General features: G+C 43.6%; 1 protein-coding gene across 1 annotated transcript; it reads left to right on the forward strand.

Annotated features, from left to right (window-relative positions):
* Positions 1–14,707: 14,707 nt before the first annotated feature.
* Positions 14,708–19,884, forward strand: CD207 (CD207 molecule). Its single transcript, XM_037049005.1, has 5 exons — positions 14,708–14,820; positions 16,219–16,593; positions 17,148–17,299; positions 18,278–18,393; positions 18,899–19,884. The coding sequence occupies exons 1-5, from the start codon at positions 14,718–14,720 to the stop codon at positions 19,047–19,049; spliced, it is 897 nt and encodes a 298-aa protein (XP_036904900.1). The 5' UTR covers positions 14,708–14,717; the 3' UTR covers positions 19,050–19,884.
* The last annotated feature ends 3,517 nt before the right edge of the window (positions 19,885–23,401 follow it).

Raw genomic sequence — 23,401 nt, forward strand, 5'->3', positions numbered from 1 at the left:
CTTACAGGTGAAGGCCACTGCTGAGAAATGACTCTGCAGTTCATGGACCCAAAAGCGCACACATATGTCACATTTGCCATCTAAATTTAGTTTGAAATGAGTGGATCTTATCTCCGCCCACAGCAGGCAGCCGAGGCAGGCTGGCTGGAACTGCCTGGCACGCACTAAGTCAGCTGTGGCGCTTCGTACTGCCCTCCTTCCCTTGGGTTGTGGGGGGTGGGCCCTCCTTGTATTGAAACCCTTGTCACTCAAGTATCTTAACTGTTACAACAACTTGACTTCTGCATTCCTGTAAGCAATGGTCCCATTCTGACATAAGTAATAATAAAGCATTGAGTTCAGTGTTCGTTTTCCCGTGTTCTACTGGTTTTCAAGTTCAGAATTTTTCCCCCTTCACAATGCCTTCTGAAATTACTGCCTTAGCCTCCACCATCCCTGGTTTCATACCTTAGACTCCTGACACTGTCACCCACAGCTGCAAGGCTGGGCATCCTGAGTCCTGCTGCCACATAGAGCCTCTCTAACCAGTATCTGATTACCAAGCTCCTTGCTATAGAATGTTCCGTAGCTGCAAACTGATTCAGGGTCCTGGATATATGTTAAAACTCTCTTTAATTGAACCATCTTCCTATTCTGTCAGCATTATTTTATTCATGGGCTACAAAGAATACCACTTGCCTCCTCACTTATCTTTCCATACAGTGAACTAATCCTTTTTCTGTATATATCCATATCTAATCCAGTCTTCAAAGACAGTTCATCTGCTTCTTTGTGAAGCTTTCCTTGACTATAAAAATTGTTCTGTCCTCTGAATCATAGTGGTTCTGGCTGATGTCAGTGTTTCTCGAACATGAAAAACACAAGAAAAAAAGTAAAAAATAAATCCCACTTCTGTGAGTTAAAAATAGCAACAAACCATTTTTAAAATTTTCTTTTTTTTAAAATATATTTTATTGATTATACCATTACAGTTGTTCTATTCCCCCCCTTCAATCCCTTCCACCCTCACCCTCCCTCCCCCACCATTCTGCCCCCCTTAGTTTATAACCACGTGTCTCAAGTTCTTTGGATTCTATATTTCCCCCACTATTCTCGCCCTCCCCCCTATCTATTTTCTACCTACCATCTATGCTATTTTCTGTGCCTTCTCCCCCCTTCTCCCCCTCCCACCCCCCTGTTTCTAACCCTCCATGTGTTCTTCATTTCTATGGTTCTGCTCTTGATCTAGCTGTCCTCTTGGTTTGCTTTTGTTTTAGGTGTGGTTGTTAATAACTGTGTGTTTGCTGTCCTTTCATTGTTAATATTTTTCATCACCTCTTTCTTATATACGTCCCTTTAGCATTTCATATAATAAGGGCTTGGTGATGATGAACTCCTTGAACTTGACCTTATCTGAGAAGCACTTTATCTGTCCTTCCATTCTAAATGAANGCGCGCCTGGGTGGGGGCCCTGTCCTGCCCGACCCTGCTCGCTGCTGGCTCCGCCCCTCTTACCATCCCGTTGAATGGTTAGATGTAGCTGGACTTCCGTATAATTCAATTTTCTGTCCTTTGGTTGTGTCTTTGTTTCTCCAAACCTTTGTTGTATTCAAACTTGGTTGTGGAAGAAGGCACAGTGTTTCCACCTATGCCTCCATCTTGGCAGAAGTCCCCTAAAATTTTCTTTTTTTAAAAAAAGATTTTATTTCCTTTTTAGAGAGAGGAGAAGGGAGGGGAAAAAGAGAGGGAGAGAAACATCAGTGTGCAAGCAATCAGTTGCCTCTCCCACACCCCCAACTGGGCACCTGGCTTGCAACCCAGGAATGTGCCCCGACGGGGAATTGGACCAGCCACCTTTGTCTTTGCAGTCCGGCACTCAACCCCATAAGCCACACCCTCCAGGGCAGCAAACTTTTTGAGTGGTGATGTGATCAGAGAAGGAGGCCAATTTAAACAACACAGCTTATATTCTTTAGCAGGAAGGTAACCATATCATTTTGCATATGATGTTGATCTTTTAAACATAATTTTTGAAGGTTTATTTAACCCATATTTACATATTTCTGACTCATTTTTCCAATTGAATTATAAAGCTCATTGACTTTCTTACCTTCTGTGTGTGAATCAGCAGTAAGCATTTGTTTCTATTTTCATTGCTGACTATTTGTTCATGTAGCAAAACGATAGTGCTTGCATGGTTTGCTATTTCTAAAAATGGTTAAATTGAGTTAGCAGTGTTTGCTAATGGAAATTTTGTTTCTAAAACCATAATTTTAGCCACTGCTACTTTTTTGGCATATACCAAAGAATTGAAACAGTTTCAGGAATTTGAATAATTAATTAACAGCAGATAACTCTGGTATTAACTATTGTGAGGTTTTAGTTTTTATTTTTATTTATTTTTTATTTTATTGTTGTTAAAGTACAGTTGTCTGCATTTTCCTGTGAGGAAAGTTACTTTGAAAAGTAACTTTGAAATTAGACTTCCATCAGATATATGAAGCTACACAGATATTGATAAAAATATTATTTCAAGCACTGGCTGGTGTAGCTCAGTGGATTGAGCACGGGCTGTGAACCAAAGGGTCGCTGGTTCGATTCCCAGTCAGGGCATATGTCTGGGTTGCAAGCCAGGTCCCTAGTAGGGGACACATTGAGAGGCAACCACACATTGATGTTTCTCTCCCACTCTTTCTCCTTCCCTTCCCCTCTCTCTAAAAAATAAATAAGTAAAATATTTAAAAATATTAATTCAATATAATTTTAAAGCATAACTGTTCAGCCAAAAGTAGGCATCTGCTGTATACTATTCTACATTAAATGAAGCCTTGCTTTTGACTTTTTCTGCACATTCTCTCTTCTATACCACTTTTAAAAATTTTTTTTTAAATTTTATTTATTTGTCTTTAAAGGGGAAGGGAAGGAGGGAGGAAGAGAAACATCAATGTATGGTTGCTTCTCGTGCATCCCCTGCTGGGAACTGGCCCCTGCGGGAAACTGGCCTGCAACCCAGGCATGTGCCCTGACTGGGAATCAAACTGCAATTGTCTGGTTCGCAGGCCCGCACTCAATCCACTGAGCTACACCAGCCAGGGCTCTTCTATACCATTTTTAACTTTAACTTTTTATTATCATTTAGTTCAGTTTCTATAATAATCTGTACCTGTGAAAGAGTTCAAATCTATTTGAATAAAAGGTTTTGCTTATGATTATAAAGGAAGCCAGAATATAAATTGCTGAAGGAGTAGCATTTAGTAAATTAAATAATACATTTCAGCGGGGGGAGATCTGTAATTGATGTATATTTGGTTGAAAAATAAGCTGTGTTAGGTTACCACGCAGACTTCTACAACAACCTAAAGTGGAGAAACATAAAAGGGTACCCTTTCCTTGATCGTAGAGAACCAAGTATTTTTAAAAATATTTTATTTATTTATTTTTAGAGAGAGGGGATGGGAAGGAGAAAAAGTGGGAGAGAAACATCAATGCATGGTTGCCTCTCATGGCCCGCAACCCAGGCATGTGCCCTGACTGGAAATCAAACCAGTGACCCTTTGCTTCATAGGCCCGCGCTCAGTCCACTGGGCTACACCAGCCAGGGTGAGAACCAAGTATTTTTAGTTGCTAAAGTTTACAGCACCAAAACACTAAACAAAAACTTCTATTTTTTAAGAAAAAGGTATGTTTTCTCCTTTTCTGTTCTTGGCATAAATTTCATTGTTTCCAATGGAACCAAAGCCTCCTGAACCCCTCTCAGTGTCGTCCAAAAAATTGGACCTCCTCTATTTCTGGATGAAAAACCCCTTCACACACGAGCTGTGCAATTTGGTCACCTTTTTAAACTTTAAACTTTTCTTTGCCATAATCAAACAGTGCAACACCAGTAGTTTCTCTATAACTTTCATCTATGACACCAGCTCCTGCATCTATGAAGTGTTTTGTAGCCAGGCCGGAATTCGAAGCTACTCTTCCATAGCACTGAATAGAAAGGGCTTTCTGAATGTCTGTTTTCACAGGGGCTTTCTCCGTAGGTGGCACTGTGTGATCAAAGGTGCTGTACAGGTCGTAGCTGGCAGCCATGCCTGCCCGTTGGCCCCAGTGGTAAGGTGCTCCAAGGCCCAGACCGTGCCACCCTCCGCTGCCGCTTGCTGGGAGAGAAGGCGGGTGTCTCTGGAGCAGCGCAGTTGGTGGCCGTGACTCCCCTTCTATCCCATTTAATCTTATTTCACTTAAAGATTTACATTCCTAAAACCCTGCTGAAAATCCTTTCCTGAGAAACAACTAATTGTGTCTTGCTTCTAGCTGACTGACACCTTCCTAGGTGACACTAGATTGCTTGCTGTGGCCTTACACTCGTCTCTTTCCCTAGTTTCAAAACCCTTTGTTAGTCTGCTCTGGAAGTACTTGGTCTCTCTCGTCCTATGTTCAGCTACTCAAGGACCTCATCCCCCATGAACTGTGTTTCCACCTTCTTCCCCTCACTTTTTAACTTAAAGAAGTTTCATGAGCGGAATTTGAGGTTATTTGTTCTGTTCTAAGACCCATTATGGGCTTTTTAATTTTATTTTTTAAAATATATTTTATTGATTATGCTATTACAGTTGTCCCAATCTTTGTCCCAATTTTTCTCCCTTTGCCCCCCTCCACCTGGTACCCCTGTTCCCTCCAGAAATGCCCCTCTTACTTCATGTCCATGGGTTGTGCATGTAAGTTCTTTGGTTTCTCCATTTTCTGTACTGTTCTTAACATCCCCTTGTCTATTTTCTACCTACCAATTATGCCTCTTAATCCCTGCACCTTGTCCTTCATTCTCCCTCTTCCCCCTCCCAGCCGATAATGCTCCAAATGATCTCCATGTGTATGATCCTGTTTCTGTTCTGATTGTTTGCTTAGTTTGCTTTTTTAGATTCAGTTGTTGATTTTTGTGAATTTGTTGTCATTTTAATGTTCTGTTTTGATCTTTTTCTTAAATAAGTCCCTTTAACATTTCATGTAATAATGGCTTGTGATGATGGACACCTCTGGCTTTACCTTGTCTGGGAAGCACTTAATCTGCCCTTCAATTCTAAATGAAAGCTTTGCTGGATAGAACATGGTAATCTAAATTGTAGGCCCTTGCTTTCATCACTTTGAATACTTCTTGCCAGTCCCTTATGGCCTGCAAAGTTCCTTTAGCAAAATCATTGACAGTCTTATGAGAACTTTTTTGTAGATAACTCTCTGCTTTTTTCTTGCTGCTTTTAAGATTCTCTCCTTATCTGTAACCTTTGGCATTTTAATTATGATGTGTCTTGGAGTGGTGTCCTGTTTGTGTCCATCTTGTTTGGGACTCTCTCTGCTTCCTGGACTTGTATGTCTTTCTCCTTCACCAAATTAGGAAAGTTTTCTTTTATTATTTTTTCAAATAAGTTTTTAATTTCAAGCTCTTTCTCTTCTCCTTTTGGCAGCCCTATGATTTGGATGTTGGTACATTTGGAGATGCCCCAGAGGCTCCTTATACTGTCCTTGTTTTTTTGAATTATTTTTTCTTCTTACTGTTCTGGTTTAATGCTTATTTCTTCCTTACGTTCCAAATCATTGATTTGAGTCCCAGTTTCATCCCCTCCACATTTGGTTTCCTGTAGATTTTTTTTATTTCACTTAGTGTAAACTTCATTTCTTCCTGGGTCATTTTTATGTTGTTGCCATACTCAATGAGTTCTCTGAACATCCTGATTACCAGTGTTTTGAACCCTGCATCTGAAAGGTTGTTTACCTCTGTTTTGTTTAGTCCTTTTTCTGGGGTTTTGTTCTGTTCTTTCATTTGGGCCATATTTCTTTGTACCCTCAATTTGGCAGCCTCCCTGTGTTTGTTTCTGTGTATCAGGTAGAGCTGCTTTGACTCCCTGTCTTAGTAGTGTGGCCTATTGTAGAAAAGGCACCAGTCTGGATGACTGTGACAATTCTTAAATCCTTGGTTGTTGTACTTCCATATGGCTCAATTTTCTGCTGGTTCTGAGTGTTATTTGTTTTGAGGTCTAGTTGGAATTCTTTCTGTGGTTGCACAAGGAGGTGAAATGTGTTTACCTATGCCTCCATTTTGACCAGAAGTCTGATCCACTGTTTTTAACTGGGCTGTCCCAATGGGCTTTTTCTCTTCTTGCAATTCATAAGATAACAGTGAGATTTTGGCATAAAATGCAATTGTTTATTTGCCCTCATTAGTGCTGTGGTCTTAACATCTTTCCAAGAAACTTCTCTACTCAAATTATGACAGCTTATGTAACTGAAATTTTTCTTTCCATAGGTATTGAAATATCACAGCAAAAACCAAAACCAAAACCAAAAAGAAGACAGGCCAAGTCAACTGTTGAATAAAAGAGATCTTATAAGAACTCCAGATTTATTTCATGTTTTATTGACTACCACAGATTATATGGAAGTGCTGGTAATATTTATATCCACTGAATCAGGAAGAATCAAAGTCATGAAGGTAAAGCTGGCACACAGCTATTTATGTAACTGTGTTGTACACACAGAGCTGATCCAAGTTCGAGCCCTGCTCCCTGCCTTGAGAGTTTTATGGTGACAAGGATGTCAATCTGTTTGTAGTTACACATGTGAATTTCCCAGGAGGCATTTCTTATATCAAGTAGAAAATTTTTTCTTTCTCTCTCAGGAACTTCTCAGGAACAAAAGCAATCTGGTCATCTGTATGTTTTGCTAGGGGCTGTAGTGGGGGCAGGGCCATGTTATAAATTGTTTCCATATGTCCATGTTAGAAAACACTCACTGGAGGATTTGAATATATTTCATTTTATATGCATGCATCTGTATACAATATATTTTATAAATATATTCACTATATATATGCATATAAACATACATACATATATTTATAATGGTTACACATGTAAGTGCATATATATATGTGTGTATTTATAATAATTAACTTTAGAATTAGGAAATCTTGTGGGATTCTTAAAACATTTTTCTGCATCCTAAAAGGACTTAATCTTTCAGTGGGAAATAATGCTCTCCATTGTCTCACCTCTAAAATGAGTATTTTAAAATTTTAATTATTGCTTGTTAAGAGAATTTTATCAGCTATTTTAATTAGGCCAATTAATAATTTTTAAATATATGAAAAAATACTAAGTCATCAAAACACATATTGCTTTGTGTATTTAAGTTTCAAAGTAATTAAGTCTTTTGTGGATATGGCATCACAGAGAGAGGGATCCAATATAATTAGGCTGGACAAAAAACGGAATATTCTCCCCAAATTTAATTATTTTATTTATAATAATTTAAAAGACAGCATTCATGTCTTTTAAACAAAAATAATGTCCCCATTATTCTTTTTCAAATAAAATAATATCCCAAAAGGGAAACACTTGGTGCATGATTTTAAAACTCTGACATTATGTGTCTATTTCTAGTCTGCAATGTTGAAAATAGTCTACACTCAGGTTGAATTCTTTTTCTTTCTCTTTTTGGAGATTTTATTTATTTTTAGAAAGAGGGAAAGGGAAGAAGAAAGAGAGTTAGAGAAATATCAATGTGTGGTTGTCTCTCCTGTGGCCCCCACTGGGGACCTGGCCCACAACACAGGCATCTGCTCTGACTGGGAATCGAACCAGCAACCTTTTGGTTTGCAGGCCCGTGCTCAATCCACTGAGCTACACCAGCCAGGGCTGAATCGTTTTTCTTATTAGGGTTTGCTTTCTAGGTGTAGGAAGATATGATGAAAGGAGACAATAAAGTAACTCATTTGTCATGCAACATACTCATTAGTTTCTTATTATGTTTAAACTTTATCTGTCTTTACCTTCTGTGGTTGTGGTTTTAAAATACATTTTAAGTGCAAGTAAATCATCCCAGATGTCCGAATTCAAATTAAAGCTCTAATATTCTGTTTTTGAAGGCACTGTGCAAACGCCAGACAATTTCACACATTCATTTGATAGCAGGTGTTTGGCTATTACGCTGGGGAAATGTGTTTTTTTTTAAGCTGGAAAGGAACGTAGATATCTCAAATACAGTTTTCTCAAATTCCACAAAACTCTACATTGTACTGTGATGCTTAGGACCCTAGAAAAATGTGACTAAATACGCAAGCCAGTTTTACAAATGGTAAGTCTTTATGCCCTTTCTAATTCCTTACTTCCCAAGTGCTTCAATCAATCCAGTCTTGATTCTGTCTCCCATCTTCAGTAACTGTCTTATTCAAAGTTAGCAAGTGCCCTCCATATTGGCAATCCAATGGTCACATTATCCAGCCAATAAACTGCTGACCTTTCCTTAGTACATTAGACTTTTCTTTTGTCTTCTAAGACCTGAGGCCTCTCCCTCACTGGATGCCCCTTTATCGGTCTCTTTTGCAGGATTCTTAACCTCTACATGGTTCCCACAGTTTCCATACTGTGGGTGCAAGCCAGGGGCCCGCTCTCCTCCCCACTATACTATCTCCCTCGGGAATTGCACCTAGCTCCATTGCTTGCCATGTTTATTTGATGCAAGTCATCAAATGTCTGCTCTGCACCTCCGAAATTAGCACCTTAGAAATAATAAGTCTAAATCAAAAAGCTTACTTTCATCCCGTGTGGAAACCTCTTCCTACTTTGGTTTTTGCCACTATGTAGTTAATGTCACAGTATTATTGTTCTACGACTGCTATGACAATTACCACAAACTTGGAGGCTTAAAAGAATAGAAATGTATTCTCTCACAGTTCTGGAGGCCATAAGCAGCTTCAGTGAGCCCAAATTCAAAAAGGCTCAGTCCCGCTCTCTCCAGAGTCTCTCAGGGAACATCGGTTCCTTGCCGTTTTTGGCTTCTGGTGGTTACCAGCATTCTTTGGTTTCTGAACGCATCGCTCCAGTGTCTGCCTCCCTAGTGGCATTGGCTCCTCCTCTCTTTCTGTGCTCAAACCTCCCTTTTCCTGGCTCTTACAAGGATACATGTTGATTGCTTTTCAGGCCCACTGGTGTAATCCAAGGTAATCTCCCTACCTCAAGTTCCTTAACCTAATCAGATCTGCAAAGTTATTTATTTATTTGCCATGTAAGGTATCATTCATTCTAGGTTCCAGGGATTTGGACATGGATATCTTTTCCCCCCCACCAGTAACACTTCTTAAAAATTGTGGTAAATACCCATAAAATGTACCATGTTCGCTATGTTAGGTACACAGTTCATTGACACCGAGTACATTTACTTTGTTGTGTAACCACTATTGCCAACCACATCCAGAAGTCTTTTTGTCTTACAAAACTGAAACTCTATACACATCAGACAATAACTTCCCCTTCTCTTCTCCTCCCACCCCCTGCTAACCACCACTAGGCTCTCTATCTCTATGAGTTTTACTGCTCTGCATACCTCATATACGTGGACTCATACAGTAACTGTCCCTTTGTGCTGACATATCACTTAAAATAGTGTTCTCAAAATTTATCCATGCTGTAGCATGTGTCAAAGTTTTCTCCATTTTTAAGGCTGAATAATACATCATTGTTTGTATGTGTCACATTTTCCTCGTTCATTCCTTCCTTTAACACAGACTGCTCCTCTTGGACACAATCATTCAAGACCCTCCCACTTGCAAAATGCACTCAGTCCTGCCCTGACACCCAATCAGGGTGTCATACAACAGTTCCAGGATCTGGTATTTTGCCTCAGATCTTGACATAGCTCCTTTTACTCTGGAGACCTATGGAGCAAAGAAGCGGTCTGTGCCTTCCTCGCCCCACCCGCCGCACACTCATCTCCAACATGTAGAGCAGGGACGGGATCACCCAATAAACAGTCCCATTAAAGAGGAGAACAAGAGGACCCAAACAGCCACTGTTGCAATAAAAAGTATAAAATACCTAGAAATAAACTTAACAAAGATGTGAAAGACCTATACACTGAAAAGTACAAGATATTGTTGAAGGGAATTTAAAAATACACAAAGAAATGGAAAGATAGCCATTGTTCACAGATTGGAAGAGTCAACATAGTTAAATGCCATGTTACCCAAAGCAGTACACAGGTTCAGTGCCATACCTTTTCTCCCCTTCCTCAGGTTAAGCTTGGCCTTGGAAGTATGAGATGGTGGAGAGGGTGCACTTGACTTTTTGTCTGGTTCCTTCCCCTTTTTTCTTTCTCAGCTTTACCCTACACCCCCAAACTGTACCTTGCTCCAGGTGGCAGAAAAGTCTTCCTTGCTTGGAAGATTTGAAATCTGGTATTCACAACATCTAGGTGGAGCCTATTCTAAATGCCAATTCATTTTCTTAGGTATACTTAAAAAAGATTTTATTTATTTTTAGAGAGAGGGGAAGGGAGGGAGAAAGAGAGGGAGAGAAACATCAGTGTGCAAGAGATACATCGACTGGTACCTCTTGCTCACCCCCAAGTGGGGACCTGGCTTGATACCCAGGCATGTGCCCTGACCGGGAATCAGACTGGTGACCTTTTGGTCCTCAGGGCAATGATGCCCAACACACTGAGCTGCACCAGCCAGGGCCCCATGCTCATTTCTGATAGCAAGAATGCCCTTCCTTTGAGAAACCAATCCTCTTTTCAACCCCCACATTTCTTGGCTCATAGCCAGCATCTGCAAATTGAAATTTTTATCCCATCTCCTCACTGACACTGAGTCGTCTGCCTCCTGCTTCACATCAAGGACTGTTTCATTGGGCCCACTCAGTTAATCCAGGATAATTTCCCTGTCTTGAAGTCAGCTGAGTAGCAACCTTCATTCCACTTTGCTATGTAACTCAAAATACTTTCAGGTTCTGGGGATTAGGATGTGGACTTCTTGGTAGCTATCATTCTGCCTACCACACTTCCTCACCATATTGAGTTTGGGTGGCTTCCTATACTGTCCTTGGTCCTTTTCAATCTTGGGAGAATCTTCCCTTCTCCCCAGAATTAGAAAAGAAACAGAATTTTTTCCAGCAAGAGAAACACTATTTCTAAAGGCAAGGTCTATGGCTGCTTTTCTCCTTGCTCCTGGGGCAGAGCCAGCGTTCCGGATGAATGGGTGGATGAATCATCCTACTGACCACTCCTTTCTTCTTGGTGTCTCTGTCCTATCTGGATTCCCAGGGCAAACAGCCGGAGTGTGGTATAGAACCTTTTCATTATCTGGGGTCTGCTGGTCAAATCCCCCATCACATTATATGCACGAGTCTTCTCTGAGACCTGTGGACCAGCCTGACCAGCTGTGATGGCCCCTTCCTCACTTCATAGTTATTCTTCCCTCTTCCCTCTGCGCCTCTCCCTTTTCCTCTCTCCCTGGTTTGTTGTCCACTTTAGTTGCTTTGCCTGTTTTCCACTCCCACTGAATATGCCCATGATCCACTGCGAAGGTGGGTCCCAACTGGAGAAGGGGGAAAGTGGCCCAACTATTTCCCTCCTCCACCCTTATCCAGAGAAGGTCTTTGAATCTCAGGAGCATGGCCAGTGGGGAAACAGAAAAATGAAGAGAAGCATGGACTTCCTTTTCTCTCAATACAGCAATGATTTCTGGTCACTCCTGGTCTGGCCCAAAGTTCCTTCTCTGTTTGGAAGACCTGGTATCTCCTGAGTGTCTAGTAGAACTATTCACACTGCTGACCAGGAAGCAGGGCTGAGGCACTTATCTCCTGCTCTGTCCTTTCTCCTTCCAGGATGTCCAGCCAGGGGCCTTGTAGAGAGCACTCAGAGGGATGCATGGGAGGCAGGCTCATGCTCAGTGAATACCTGCAAATGAGCATGGTCATAGGAAACTAGCATGTGACTCACTCTTTCCCTGCAAGTAGGAAATGAAACTCCATATGGGACTTTTATACCCACTGCTTCTTAAATCCCACAGGGCCCACAGCCAGGATTCTGGTTGCTTCATGTTTAACTTCCTTGTGCTGGATCAGCCTTTTGCCCAGTGATCAGGAGAAGAGCTATCTGAGGCTTCCATTTCCATCACTTGCATAAACACTTCTCAACCCCAGCTCCTTCTTCTGCATTGGGTGCTGGTGTGTTGAAGCTCCTGGATCCTTTCCTGGGACCACTGAGAGGGCATGTTGAATGTTCCATTAATGGCTCATGCTACCAACCAGCAGAGGTTTGGGAAAATGTAACTTTTTGATAATGAGGGAAGGGGCCTTATGTTCCCAAGTTTGGGCAGTATGTCTAAATGCCTTAAGTGCCTCAGGAGGAGACCTGGACCCCAAGGCACCCTTTATCAGGGTCTTGAGTAACTTGGATTCTTTTCATTCCCAGGCCCTGAACTATGAAAAGTTGTGAAGGTAGAGCCAGGAGCCAGGAGCAGAAGGGCTGAGGTGACTCTGGACTTGGAATGAATAGCAAACATGAAAGTCCAGGAACAGAACGTTCTAACTGGGGGAACCAAGGCTCAGCTAGTAGATGAGCAGCCTGAAGAAAATGGGTACAGTTATAAGTATTCAGAGACAGGCAGTGAGCTAGCGTGAGGCCTTCAGTTTGTGTGATTACCTAATGTCAAAGGGTTAGACAGACAGCAGATAGCAGTCCTGGAAGCTACGGACTGAATGCAGGCAGGGAGGAGATAAGGTAGGATGAATGGGACACGATCCTTGTGATCCAGCTTCCTTCCCAGCACTTGGGAAGCGTTGTGTAGAGTTCCCTCATCCAGTCAGAAAAGCAGCTCCAGCCTGAGGCCTAGACAGCTGGAGAGAGAGGGAGGGAGAGAGAGAGAGAGAGAGAGAGAGAGAGAGAGAGAGAGAGAGAGAGCACGCAAGGGGCCTGGAAGAACAATGGGTTGGCCAAACAGGGTTGGGCTGAGCAGGGAGGTAGGACCTTTTCAAATATCCTTTGAAAATGTAGGCAGTTCTTTCCATGGCCCTGCTCACTTCCAACTCTGGTCCTTGGCACCATTCTGTCATCCAGCTCCACTTTCAGCCTCAGCAAGGCAAGGCTAGCTTTCTAATTCCATGGCCATAATTTTTCTTGCATTGTGGGTAAGGCATCAGTCACACTTCCCTCATGCCTTTGCCATGGAAATGAATGAAAACTTCTGGAGGCAGTGGAATGAAGCAGTAGCTCCTGGAAGAAAGATCCAAGTCCATAGACTATAGGTTTCAGACTTGAGGAATATCAGCCACCGATTCTTCCATTCATTTATCTTTCATGTGTCCATCCATTGATCGGTACATAATCAAAGGATAAGTACATCCATCCATCCACCCATTCATCTACCCATCTAGTCATCCTTCCATATATTCATCTGTCCACCCATCGATCCACCCTTTGATTGTACATCCATCATCTATCCATCCATCCATCCATCTGTTCATCAATCCATCCAGTTATCTGGGTTGACTTTCTTTTCTTTTTTCTTCCCTCTTTCCCTTCCTCTCTTCCTTCACCTCTTTACTGCTTTCCAAGTTTAGAATCTGTTATATAGAATGTTTCTCAGATTTGGCAGACCTCAAAACATGAAGACTTGCCCAGGAGAAATCTTAGTCCTTCACTGAGCCCCAAATCAGCTCTTCTCTGAGCCAAACTCCTACATATGAAAGAGCAGTTTCTGGTCTGATGTTGCTGAGCCTCCCCAGTTTGAGAAGCTCACAGGTGCAGGGAGCAGGGAGCAGAACCCAAGTCCTACATTGACATTTTGCATGTCCAAGCCCCATTTTATAAAGGGGCATATATGTATTATCTAAGATGCCTTAAATATTATTATTATATGCCTAAACTATTATTATTAAGTGGTTTCTTACTGGTCTCCCTGCTTATGGGTTTTCCACACTCTAATCTACGCTTCTCACCATGATTGGAGTGATCTTTCTACAGTGTCCTGTCCTTGTCTCTCTCCTGCCTGAAGTCCTTCATTGGCTCCTTACCACCCATAAGCCAGAGTTCAAGCTTGTTAACACAATCCAAAAGGATCCTCATGATTTGACCTTAGGTGCCTCTTTAGCTCCATTCTCTCCCCACTCCTGTCATAGGCTTCATACTCTACCACCCCCCAACTACCTATAGTTTGCCAGGCACTCCACACTGTCTCATGCCCCTACACTTTTAAATATGCTAGTCCCTCCACTTGGAACTTTTTACCATTACTCCTTTCTCTGTATTTCCTTTCAACTATGTGTATTCTTATATCATTAGAATCATCACCCTGTATTTTAATTCATTTGCTCAGGTTAGTTTTTCCTTTCAGACTGTGAGGTGTTTGAATGCACAGACTGATTTATTCACCTTCGTGGCCTAGTGCCAGGGTAGTGCCTGGTACTTAGAAGGTAGTCAGTATGTATTTGTGGGATGAATAGATGGGAGGATGGATGAGGGATGAAGGAATTAAAGAGTAGGATGGCCTTGGGACAAGATGGTTAAAGTGTTCATGTCACAGACCCTTCAAAGAATAAGACAAGCGGCCTCTTCCTGAAACCTTAGGTGTACCTGTGGCCTAGAAGAGGCATGGTGTCTAAGTCAAGAATGTGGAACTTGGGGAATTATACAATGACCTTTTGTGGGACTCATTTCCCTTTTCCTCTAGATAAAAGTTCCTTGGGGAGGCAGACAGCCAGAAGCACCTGTGTTGCAGGGGTGAGTGTGCAGGATGAAGACTGCGGAGAGTGAGGTCCCTGATGCACACTTCACTGTAGATAAACAGAATATCTCCCTCTGGCCCCGAGGCAAGCACCAGTCTCTGCTCAGAGCCTTCTCAGTTCTCTGTGCCCAAACCCACCACATGCTGGTGCTTCAACAAATGTTCTCTGCTTCTTCCAACAGAGCCTCCTCCCAAGATGGGTTCATCTCTGGTTCCGAGGAAGCCTTGCTCAGTCCGTGCTGCAGTCGTCATCCTGATGCTGGTCCTGCTCGCCTCTGTTCTGCTGCAGGTCATTCTCTGTGAGTCCTCTGGGTTAGTCATCTGGGCCTGGTCCTTCTCCAGAGCCAGCCAGCTTCCTCAACATCCACTCCCTCCCTTCCCTGCTTTCCAGTGATCTCTCCCACCAAGGGCTTCTTCATTCGCCTCATTTCATTTGCCTCTTTTCATGTACAGTCACAGGGTCCATGTCCTTGGTAAACGAGCTTCTACTCTTTCTTTCCCAATTGTAGAAAGTTTTCTCTGAATCAGATCAGCACTTGCACGCTTGTGCTCCAAGATGCACTCTTGTTCCTAGGAAACGTTCACCTGTTTCTTTATCCCATGTCATTTTTCTCCTTCCTCTCTCACCTCTGTGTTCTTTTGATCCAGAGCCTTATGGGCAGCTCCCAACAGTGAGTGGGACATTTTCTGACCTCACAAAGGGTGGAGTCCCAACTGTATCTTCAGCTCCAACCAACTATTGGAGAACCTGGCCAACAAGCCAAGTCTCCATGGTTCCTCCCTTCACCAGGACCCCTTTGTGTTCTCTTCATTCTCCTGCTCCCATGAAAATCAAGTCAGGGGAGCCTTCCTACTTCTTTGTTGGATGTGTGACTATCTTTCTCCTTCTCCCAGCTTTGATGAGGTCCATAGCCTCTGGTGCTGGCAGGGCCTTCATCTTCCACCAGCTCTGCAGAAGGCAGAGGAGGGGAACACCTGTCTTCTCCCTTCCTGGCCTCAGGACATATTTGATCTCAGGCTTGGAGTCTCTAAGCCGAGTCTCCCCTGCTTGAATCCCTCTTGGTTTACTTTTGTTCTCCTTTCTGTCACGAAACTTGTGTCTTGATCAGAGTATGACAGTGGGAGGGACAAGGGAAAAGGAGAAATGGTTTCAGAATTCTCTTTTTCTGCGTTCTCTGGAGAAGTCACTTCCAGATTAGAAGTCTGCATGGCTGGCTCCCCCAAAGGTCACAAAGAACCTGTGGACAAATGTGGGAGGGGTGGTGCTGCAGGAGTCTCTCTGAGAGGGGGATGCTGGGAATCAAATGATAGGGCCCAAGGGATGTGGGGAGGGTACCAAAGGGGTGGTTGAGGGTATCCCTTTACCAAATGTGCCCTGAACATGCAAAGAAAATTTGGGGCTGGGTTCTAATCCCTGCTTCTGTTAGCCTGCGAGGTCCTCTCATAGAAAGCCTGTGTTAATCAATCTTTGTATTACCTGCATCTACCAGAGTTCGTGGCATATGGTAAGTGCCAACACATGTTGAGTAAATATATAGAGTAGGAATGAATGTAGGGTTGGCAGTATATCCCTGGGTTGGGTCTCTGGGAAGCTTGAGCCTGTCCCCTCCTCTCCTTATCTTTCATTGCTGTGATAACATCTCTACTACCATCACTAGAAATCTCCTTGACCGACTTCTTGACTTTCTCAAATCCAGATCCCTGGTTTATGGGTACACTGTCAGATGTAAAGACCAACGCCCAGTTGCTGGAAGGTCGTGTGGACAACATCAGCACGTTGAGTTCTGAAATTAAGAGGAACAGAGGCGGCGTGGAGGCAGCTGGTATTCAGGTCAAGATGGTGAATGCTAGCCTGGGTCGTGTGTATTCCCAGATCCGGAAGCTGGAAACTGGTGTGAAGGAAGCCAATGCGCAGATCCAGATGTTAACAAAAAGTTGGCAGGACGTCTATAATTTAAACACTCAAATCCCAGAATTAAAAAAAGATTTAGATAAAGCAAGTGCTTTAAATGCAAAGGTCCGTGGACTCCAGAGCAGTTTGGAGAATATCAACAAGCTGCTCAAACAGCAAAGTAAGTGGCTCTTAAAAGAATATTGCAAGTGGCCCATGAGACCTTGTCGGTCTCAGGCATGAGGCCACTGGGCTAGTGCGTGTGGAGGGAAGTGGGAGAGGAGCAGGGCAGACGTGGCTGGAGAGCTGAGAAGAGACGGCTTGGCATTGGGGTTGAGGAGGACTTAGAGGCTTTTTGGGAGAAAAAGGATCAGGAAGCAGCTTTGGCTCACACACAAAGGCACAGAATGTAAGAGCGTTAGGGAGTCTCTGTCCTGGCCCAAACCCAGCCATTTTTCATTAATTTTCTTACCCAGAGCCAAGGGTCTCAGCCACTTGTGATCAGTGGAGAATTGCTTGTCTCTCATGAGAGACGGATTCTTGACCCATCATCTCTGAGCCCAGAGACTCTACTAATCTCAGTTGGACTCTCAGGATCTGAGAGAGTGTCCGCAAGGACCCTAGAGCCCAGCCGCATCCACTGTTGTCTCTGGGGTCCCACTCAAGTGCCCCCACCTAACCGGCACCCAGAGGACAGAGGAACAACAGTGCTCACCTTTCACCCTTTTTTTCCAGATGACGTTCTACAGGGGCTTTCTCAAGGCTGGAAGTATTTCAGGGGAAACTTCTATTACTTCTCCCGTGTCTCAAAGACCTGGTACAGCGCCCAGCAGTTCTGCATGTCCAGGAATTCACACCTGACCTCCGTGACCTCAGAGAGCGAACAGGTAAGTGCTGTTCCATGGGCTCCAGAAAGGAGGTATATTAGCTGTATTAGCTAGGATGGGCAAGATTATGTGGCAGTGACAAAAATTCCCAAATATCAGTGACCTAAAAATGAAGGAGTACTTCTCACTTTTACTATGTTTAGCAAGGGCCAATAAGGGGTTTTGCTCGTTGTGGTTAGTCCAGGATCGAGGACAATGGAGACTTCATTTCATGTATGTTTCCACAGTTGCTGAAGTAGGAAAAGGAAACACGACAAATTGTGTGTTGTCTCTGCCTGGGAATAACAGATATCTCCTCTACTCACATTTCATTTGCAAAGCAAATGATGTAATACTCCCAGCTTCAAAGAGAGCAGGAAGGTGCCATCTTCCTGATGGCCAGGAAACAGAAATAATTGTAATTAATAACACTACACAACCCAAGAGGTCTCCTACCTGGTAGGGCAAAAAATTGAACAAGCCCCTTTCACCTGGGAGGCACACTAGCAGGGCAGGTAAAAGCATGGGCTCTGAGGTCAGAGGAGAGTCCCAAGCCCACCTCTAACTAGTCCCAGAGGAAACACAAGTAATAATAGAAACTGTCTCAAAAACAAGAAAGAGTGAGGGCTGTATAACTATATGGTTTCCTGTACATATTAAGTGCTCACTTAATTTACATATTACTATTTGGGCCATTCTCCTGGGCTCCCTGCTCTGGGCTTTAGCTAATTTGTCTTGTGCCCCAGCACCTGCTTCCTGGGGGCAGAAAAGCCTGAGTCCCAAGTCTGTTTGTTAGTTGCAGGGCAGAGGCAAATCATAAATTGGAAGATGCACTCTGGGCTGTGAGCAGGGACAGGTAGAGGCTTGAGAAAGGTGAGTGTGCATAGTGTATCTGTGGGTTTAGAGGCTGTTCAGAGGACAGGCAAAGAACACCCAGAGGTGCAGAGGCTCTAACTGGCAGTGATGTTAGTGTCTCTGCTCCTTCTGTCTTCCCTACAGGAGTTTCTGTACCAGACAGCAGGTGGACTCTTGCACTGGATTGGCCTGACGAAAGGGAGTGAGGGGACCTGGCACTGGGTGGATGACAGTCCATTCAACAAGGTCCAGAGTATGAAGTAAGCTCTCCAGAGCCCTCCTTCCCAGCCTGACTTTTCTGGGTCAGGCCTAGGGCAGAAGGGTGGGGTGATATTTCCTCCTGTCTACAGAATTCGGGATTCTTCCCTGTGTATGGGTGGCAGGATCATCTCTGTACCCTCTGGGGTTTGGCAGCATGGCTGTCCAGCCAGCTTGGGTGGGAGGCCCTGTCTAAGTCTAGGTGTCAGTAGTGTGGGCTGTGTAGAGCCTTGAGAGAAATGGGCTGGTGATGCCTTGGGGTTTGCCGAGGTCTGGGTGCTGCTGCTACTGGGGTGTTGTTGCTTCTTCTTGGCTGAGCTAAGTAATGTACGTGTGCATACCTAATTTGGGGGTGACTGCAGGCTTCGAGGTTGACAGTTTACAATTCCCTTTCTCTCAGGCCTGAGTTCAAAAACTTGTGACATTAACACCTAGGACCAAAGCTAGAATTGAAGTTACTCATTTCTTCATTGGAAATTAGTTTTTCTCCCCCTGTCCCTTTGGTAGGTTCTGGATTCCCGGTGAGCCCAACAATGCTGGGAACAACGAACACTGTGCCAATATAGTGAGGTCTTCACTTCAGTCATGGAATGATGCTTCCTGTGACAGTCATTTCCTTTTCATCTGCAAACGTCCCTATGTCCCATCAGACTTATGAGAGGGCTGGCCCCCAAGCTGACACTCCCGACACGGAGCTCCAGTGTGTGTCAAAGTCAAGGAAGTGCCACTTTGTCCTCCATCCTCCAAGGCGACTTTGCACCTTAATTTTTCTCCCTTCAAAATTGTCCCAAAGTCATCTGGCATCTGTCTGCCTTGGGAAGTTCTTCAGTCTCACAGAGGCAGCTGGAACGGAAAGAAGATCTTGGGTTAAAATCGCGAGGGGATGGTGGACAGGATCAAACAGCCTCATTAAGGTGTATCAGGACCCATAATTTGGGACAACACGTTGGGGTTTTGCCAAGATCTGGGTGCTGTTGCTGCTGGTGGGGGAGGGGGGGAGGTTGTTGCTTCTTCTTGGCTGAGTTCAGTAACGTATGCCTGCATACCTAATTGTTTTTTGGAAAGACTCTATGGCGACAGCACTTTGGATAGGTCAGCCTAGAGGCAAAGAGAAGTGTTAGAAGAATAATTGAGTCCCTTCACAGAAGCCTCAGTTTCATCACAAGAAAGTTGCTTCAGACACTCAAGCAATTCTCCTGAATCTGGTACTCAGCACTTTTCCAGCCAACCGATCCCCTCAAATTCCCAGTAACCTGCTTAGGTGGTCATTATCTCTGGGAAGATTCCTGCTCTTGGGGATCCTGTCCATGCCAAGTGCCCAACATCCTCTTCATCCATATCCTCTGAGGTCTGAACCCCTTCTTCCCTGGGTTAGTCTTAGCTTATTCAGATCAAGGGCTGGCCTGGAAACATGTTGCCTTTAGAGCTGGACCAGCATCCACTGGGGCCCAGCCCCTCTGCCTCACCACCCTGCACCTCCTCTTTCTTTTGCATTTCCTGCCTTCCCATGCCCATGCCGAGGAAGTGGCCCTCAGTGCCTGCAAGTTCACCTTCAAGTGTCATTAGAATAAAATGCTGCCTGGGTAAAGTTCCCCTCTGATTGCATGTTTTATTACTGGGTGTGGAGATGAATGTGCAGGAAAGGCCGCCTTCTTTGCCAGACGTGAAGTTCTGGGGTATCCTCAGGGGAATTCCAGCTCCAGAAATGCCGCAGAATAAGAGCAGTGCTTGTCCCTGGTTTTACTGAAATAAAGGAGAGTGAGGTCTGAAGCGTCATGACTTTCTTAGCATTCTTTCCTCCCAGAGGTTCACTGGACCGTCCGTCTTCTGTTTTCTGGCTTCACTCGCAAGATGGAGACACCTCAGGTTTCCCACTCTTCCCAGAGACCCTATTCATAGAGATCCTGTTCAAATCCCAGTCCAGTGGCTGAGGTGGGAAGCCAGTCAGCCCCAGACAGGAGGGGAGCAGAGTAAAAGCACAGGGGAGGCGCAGCAGAGTGGCCCACTCCTGCTCAGGGTCCTGCAGAGGGGACATTTTTCTTCAATGCAATGGGCTGTCTTCCAGGCTGTGGACTTCCTGTGGTGTCCTCACATGGTGGAAGGGGCAAGCAAGTTCTCTGAGGCCCCTCTTCACGAGTGCACTAATCCCTTTCATGAGATACCCTCCTCATGACCTCATCACCTCCCAAAGGCCCCACTTCCTATACTACGATATTGAGGGTTAGGATTTCAGAATATGAGTTTGGAGGGGGACACAGACATTCAGACCATAGCAGCTGCTGTGTGCAGCCCACACTTAAGGAGTGAGGACTGTGCTGTACTTTTTTAAGAATGAGGCATCTACAGGTATTATTTAAAATATTTCTGTGTGGGAGATTTATTTATTCATTTATATCAGTATAAATTCATAGATTGTATATTTTGGGTTATAATCCAATAATACAATATAACTTTTTTAAAAATAAATATTTTATTTATTATTCTTTAGAGGGGAAGGGAAGGAGAGAGGGAGAGAATATCAATGTGTGGTTGCTTCTCATGCATCCCCTGCTGAGAACTGGCCTGCAACCCAGGCATGTGCCCTGACTGGGAATTGAACTGAGGTCCTCTGGTTTGCAGGCCCACACTCAATCCACTGAGCTACACCATTCAGGGCTTAACTTCTTTTTAAAAATATATTTTACTGATTATGCTATTACAGTTGTCTCATTTTTCTCTCCCTTTTATTCTTCTTCACTCTGTACCCCTCCTCACACCATCATTCCCCCCTTTAGTTCATATCCATGGGTCATATATACAAGTTCTTTGGCTTCTCCATTTTCCATGTGAATGGAAAAATGGATTTTCCATTAATCTCTCCCTGTCTATTTTCTACCTACCAACTATGCTTCTTATTTCCTGTACCTTTCCCCCTCTTCTCCCCCCTCTCCCTCCCTGCTGGTAACCCTGCACGTGATCTCCATTTCTGTGAATCAGTTCCTGTTCTAGTTGTTTGCTTAGTTCCGTTGGTTTTTATTTTTAGCTTTGGTTGTTGTTAGTTGTGAGTTTGTTGTCATTTTACTGTTCATATTTTTAATCTCCTTTTTTTTCTTAGATAAGTCCCTTTAACATTTCATATAATAAGGGCTTGGTGATGAACTCCTTTAACTTGACCTTATCTGGAAAGCACTTTATCTGCCCTCCCAATTCTAAATCATAGCTTTGCTAAATAAAGTAATCTTGGATGTAGGTCCTTGCTTTTCATCATTTTGAATACTTACAGCCAGTCTCTTCTTGCCCAAAGGTTTCTTATGAGAAATCAGCTGAGATTCTTATGGGAACTTCTTTGTAGGTAACTGTCTCCTTTCCTCTTGCTGCTTTTAAAATTCTCTCCTTATCTTTGATCTCGGGTAATGTAATTATGATGTGCCTTGGTGTGTGCTTCCTTGGGTTCAACTTTTTTGGGACTCCCTGAGCTTACTGTACTTCCTAGAAGTCTATTTCCTTTGCCAGATTAGGGAAGTTCTTCATTATGTTTTCAAATAAGTTTTCAATTTCTTGTTTTTACTCTTTTCCTTCCGGCACCCTTATGATTCGGTTGTTGGAACATTTAAAACCTCCAGATGTCCTGGAGGTTCCTAAGCCTCTCCTCATATTTTTGAATTCTTGTTTCTTCATTCTGTTTAGGTTGGATGTTTATTTCTTCCTTCTGCTCTAAACCGTTGATTTGAGTCTCAGTTACCTTCCCAACATTGTTGGTTCCCTGTATATTTTCCTTTATTTCACTTTGTATAGACTTTACTTTTTCCTCTATTTTTTGACCATACTCAACCATTTCTGCGAGCATTCTGATTACCAGTGTTTTGAGCTGTGCATCTGATAGGTTGGCTATCTCTTCATCACTTAGTTGTATTTTTATGGATCTTTGATCTGTTCTTTCATTTGGGCCATATTTTTTTGTCTTGGCACGCCTGTTACATAGGAAGGGGTGGAGCATGTTTGCCAGGGCAGGGGAACCCACATCACTGCATTTTGGTGCTATATGTGGAGGAAGGGTCAAAGAGGCAACGATGCCGCTTGCTCAGCTCCCAGCTGCTTTCAGTCACTTCCTCTGATACCCACAAGCACATTGGGCCATTCTGGTGCTGATTCCCAGGTGGTTGGGTTTGTGTACATTCTAGGACCCTGTGGGTCTCTCTAACAAACTCTCCTGTGAGGCTGGGAGTTTCTCCCACTGCTGCAACCCCCACAGGTTTTTTCAGTCAGAGGTTTTGAGGCTTTATTTCTCTGTGCTGGAACCCTGGGTGGTGAGGTCTGTTTCACTTCCAGTGTTTCTCCAGTTGTTTCTCCCAGTTTATTCACATGCAAATGTGGGACTGCCCAGTCCACCGGTTGCCACATCGCCCACCCCAGTCCTCCAGCTGCTGCCTTGCCGCAAGTCCTCTTCACGTGGCTGCCCATCTCTGCCCCTCCTACCCATCTGGGTGAATGTTTTTTCTTTAATTCCTTGGTTGTCAGACTTCCATACAGTTCAATTTTCTGGCAGTTCTGGTTATTTTTTTGTTTTTAAATTGTAGTTGTCCTTCTTTTGGTCATGCAAGGAGGCAAAGTGTATCTACCTATGCCTCCATCTTGGCTGAGGTCTCCAATAATACTATATATATTTTATCGATCAAGTTCTTCTAGCTTTGTCCACTGAGGGTGATTTCATCTGGGCCCTGTATTCTTTTGACACATGTTTATCACTTTTTGAAAGCATTTCTTTACTTTCTGAAAGAACGAGATACTCCAGGCTCATTTTGTGGATTTCCTGCTACAGTCCTAGAATCAGAGATTTTTCCCAAAAGTCCTGTTTTGTTTTTTTTTGAGAATGGTATTAGAAACCAAGATGTGGGTGCCACTCCTACTGGGTGTTGTTGCTTCTTCTTGGCTGAGATATCTCGGTAATGTAATGTGTGCTTAACTAATTGATTTTTAGAAAAGATTCTTATGCCTGCAATTTAGTGACAGGACTTGGGGAGGCAAGACTCC

Source organism: Sturnira hondurensis, unplaced genomic scaffold, assembly GCF_014824575.4.
Source record: "Sturnira hondurensis isolate 20B ecotype Veracruz unplaced genomic scaffold, ASM1482457v3 Scaffold0006413, whole genome shotgun sequence".
NCBI classification, from domain to species: domain Eukaryota; kingdom Metazoa; phylum Chordata; class Mammalia; order Chiroptera; family Phyllostomidae; genus Sturnira; species Sturnira hondurensis.

Excerpts from the sequence above, each read along its gene's own strand:
- CD207 (XM_037049005.1), top strand. The coding sequence starts at position 14,718 with ATGGGTTCATCTCTGGTTCCGAGGAAGCCTTGCTCAGTCCGTGCTGCA. Across the intron at positions 16,594-17,147 it reads CAAGCTGCTCAAACAGCAAA|ATGACGTTCTACAGGGGCTT; the intron begins GTAAGTGGCTCT and ends CTTTTTTTCCAG. Across the intron at positions 17,300-18,277 it reads TGACCTCAGAGAGCGAACAG|GAGTTTCTGTACCAGACAGC; the intron begins GTAAGTGCTGTT and ends TCTTCCCTACAG.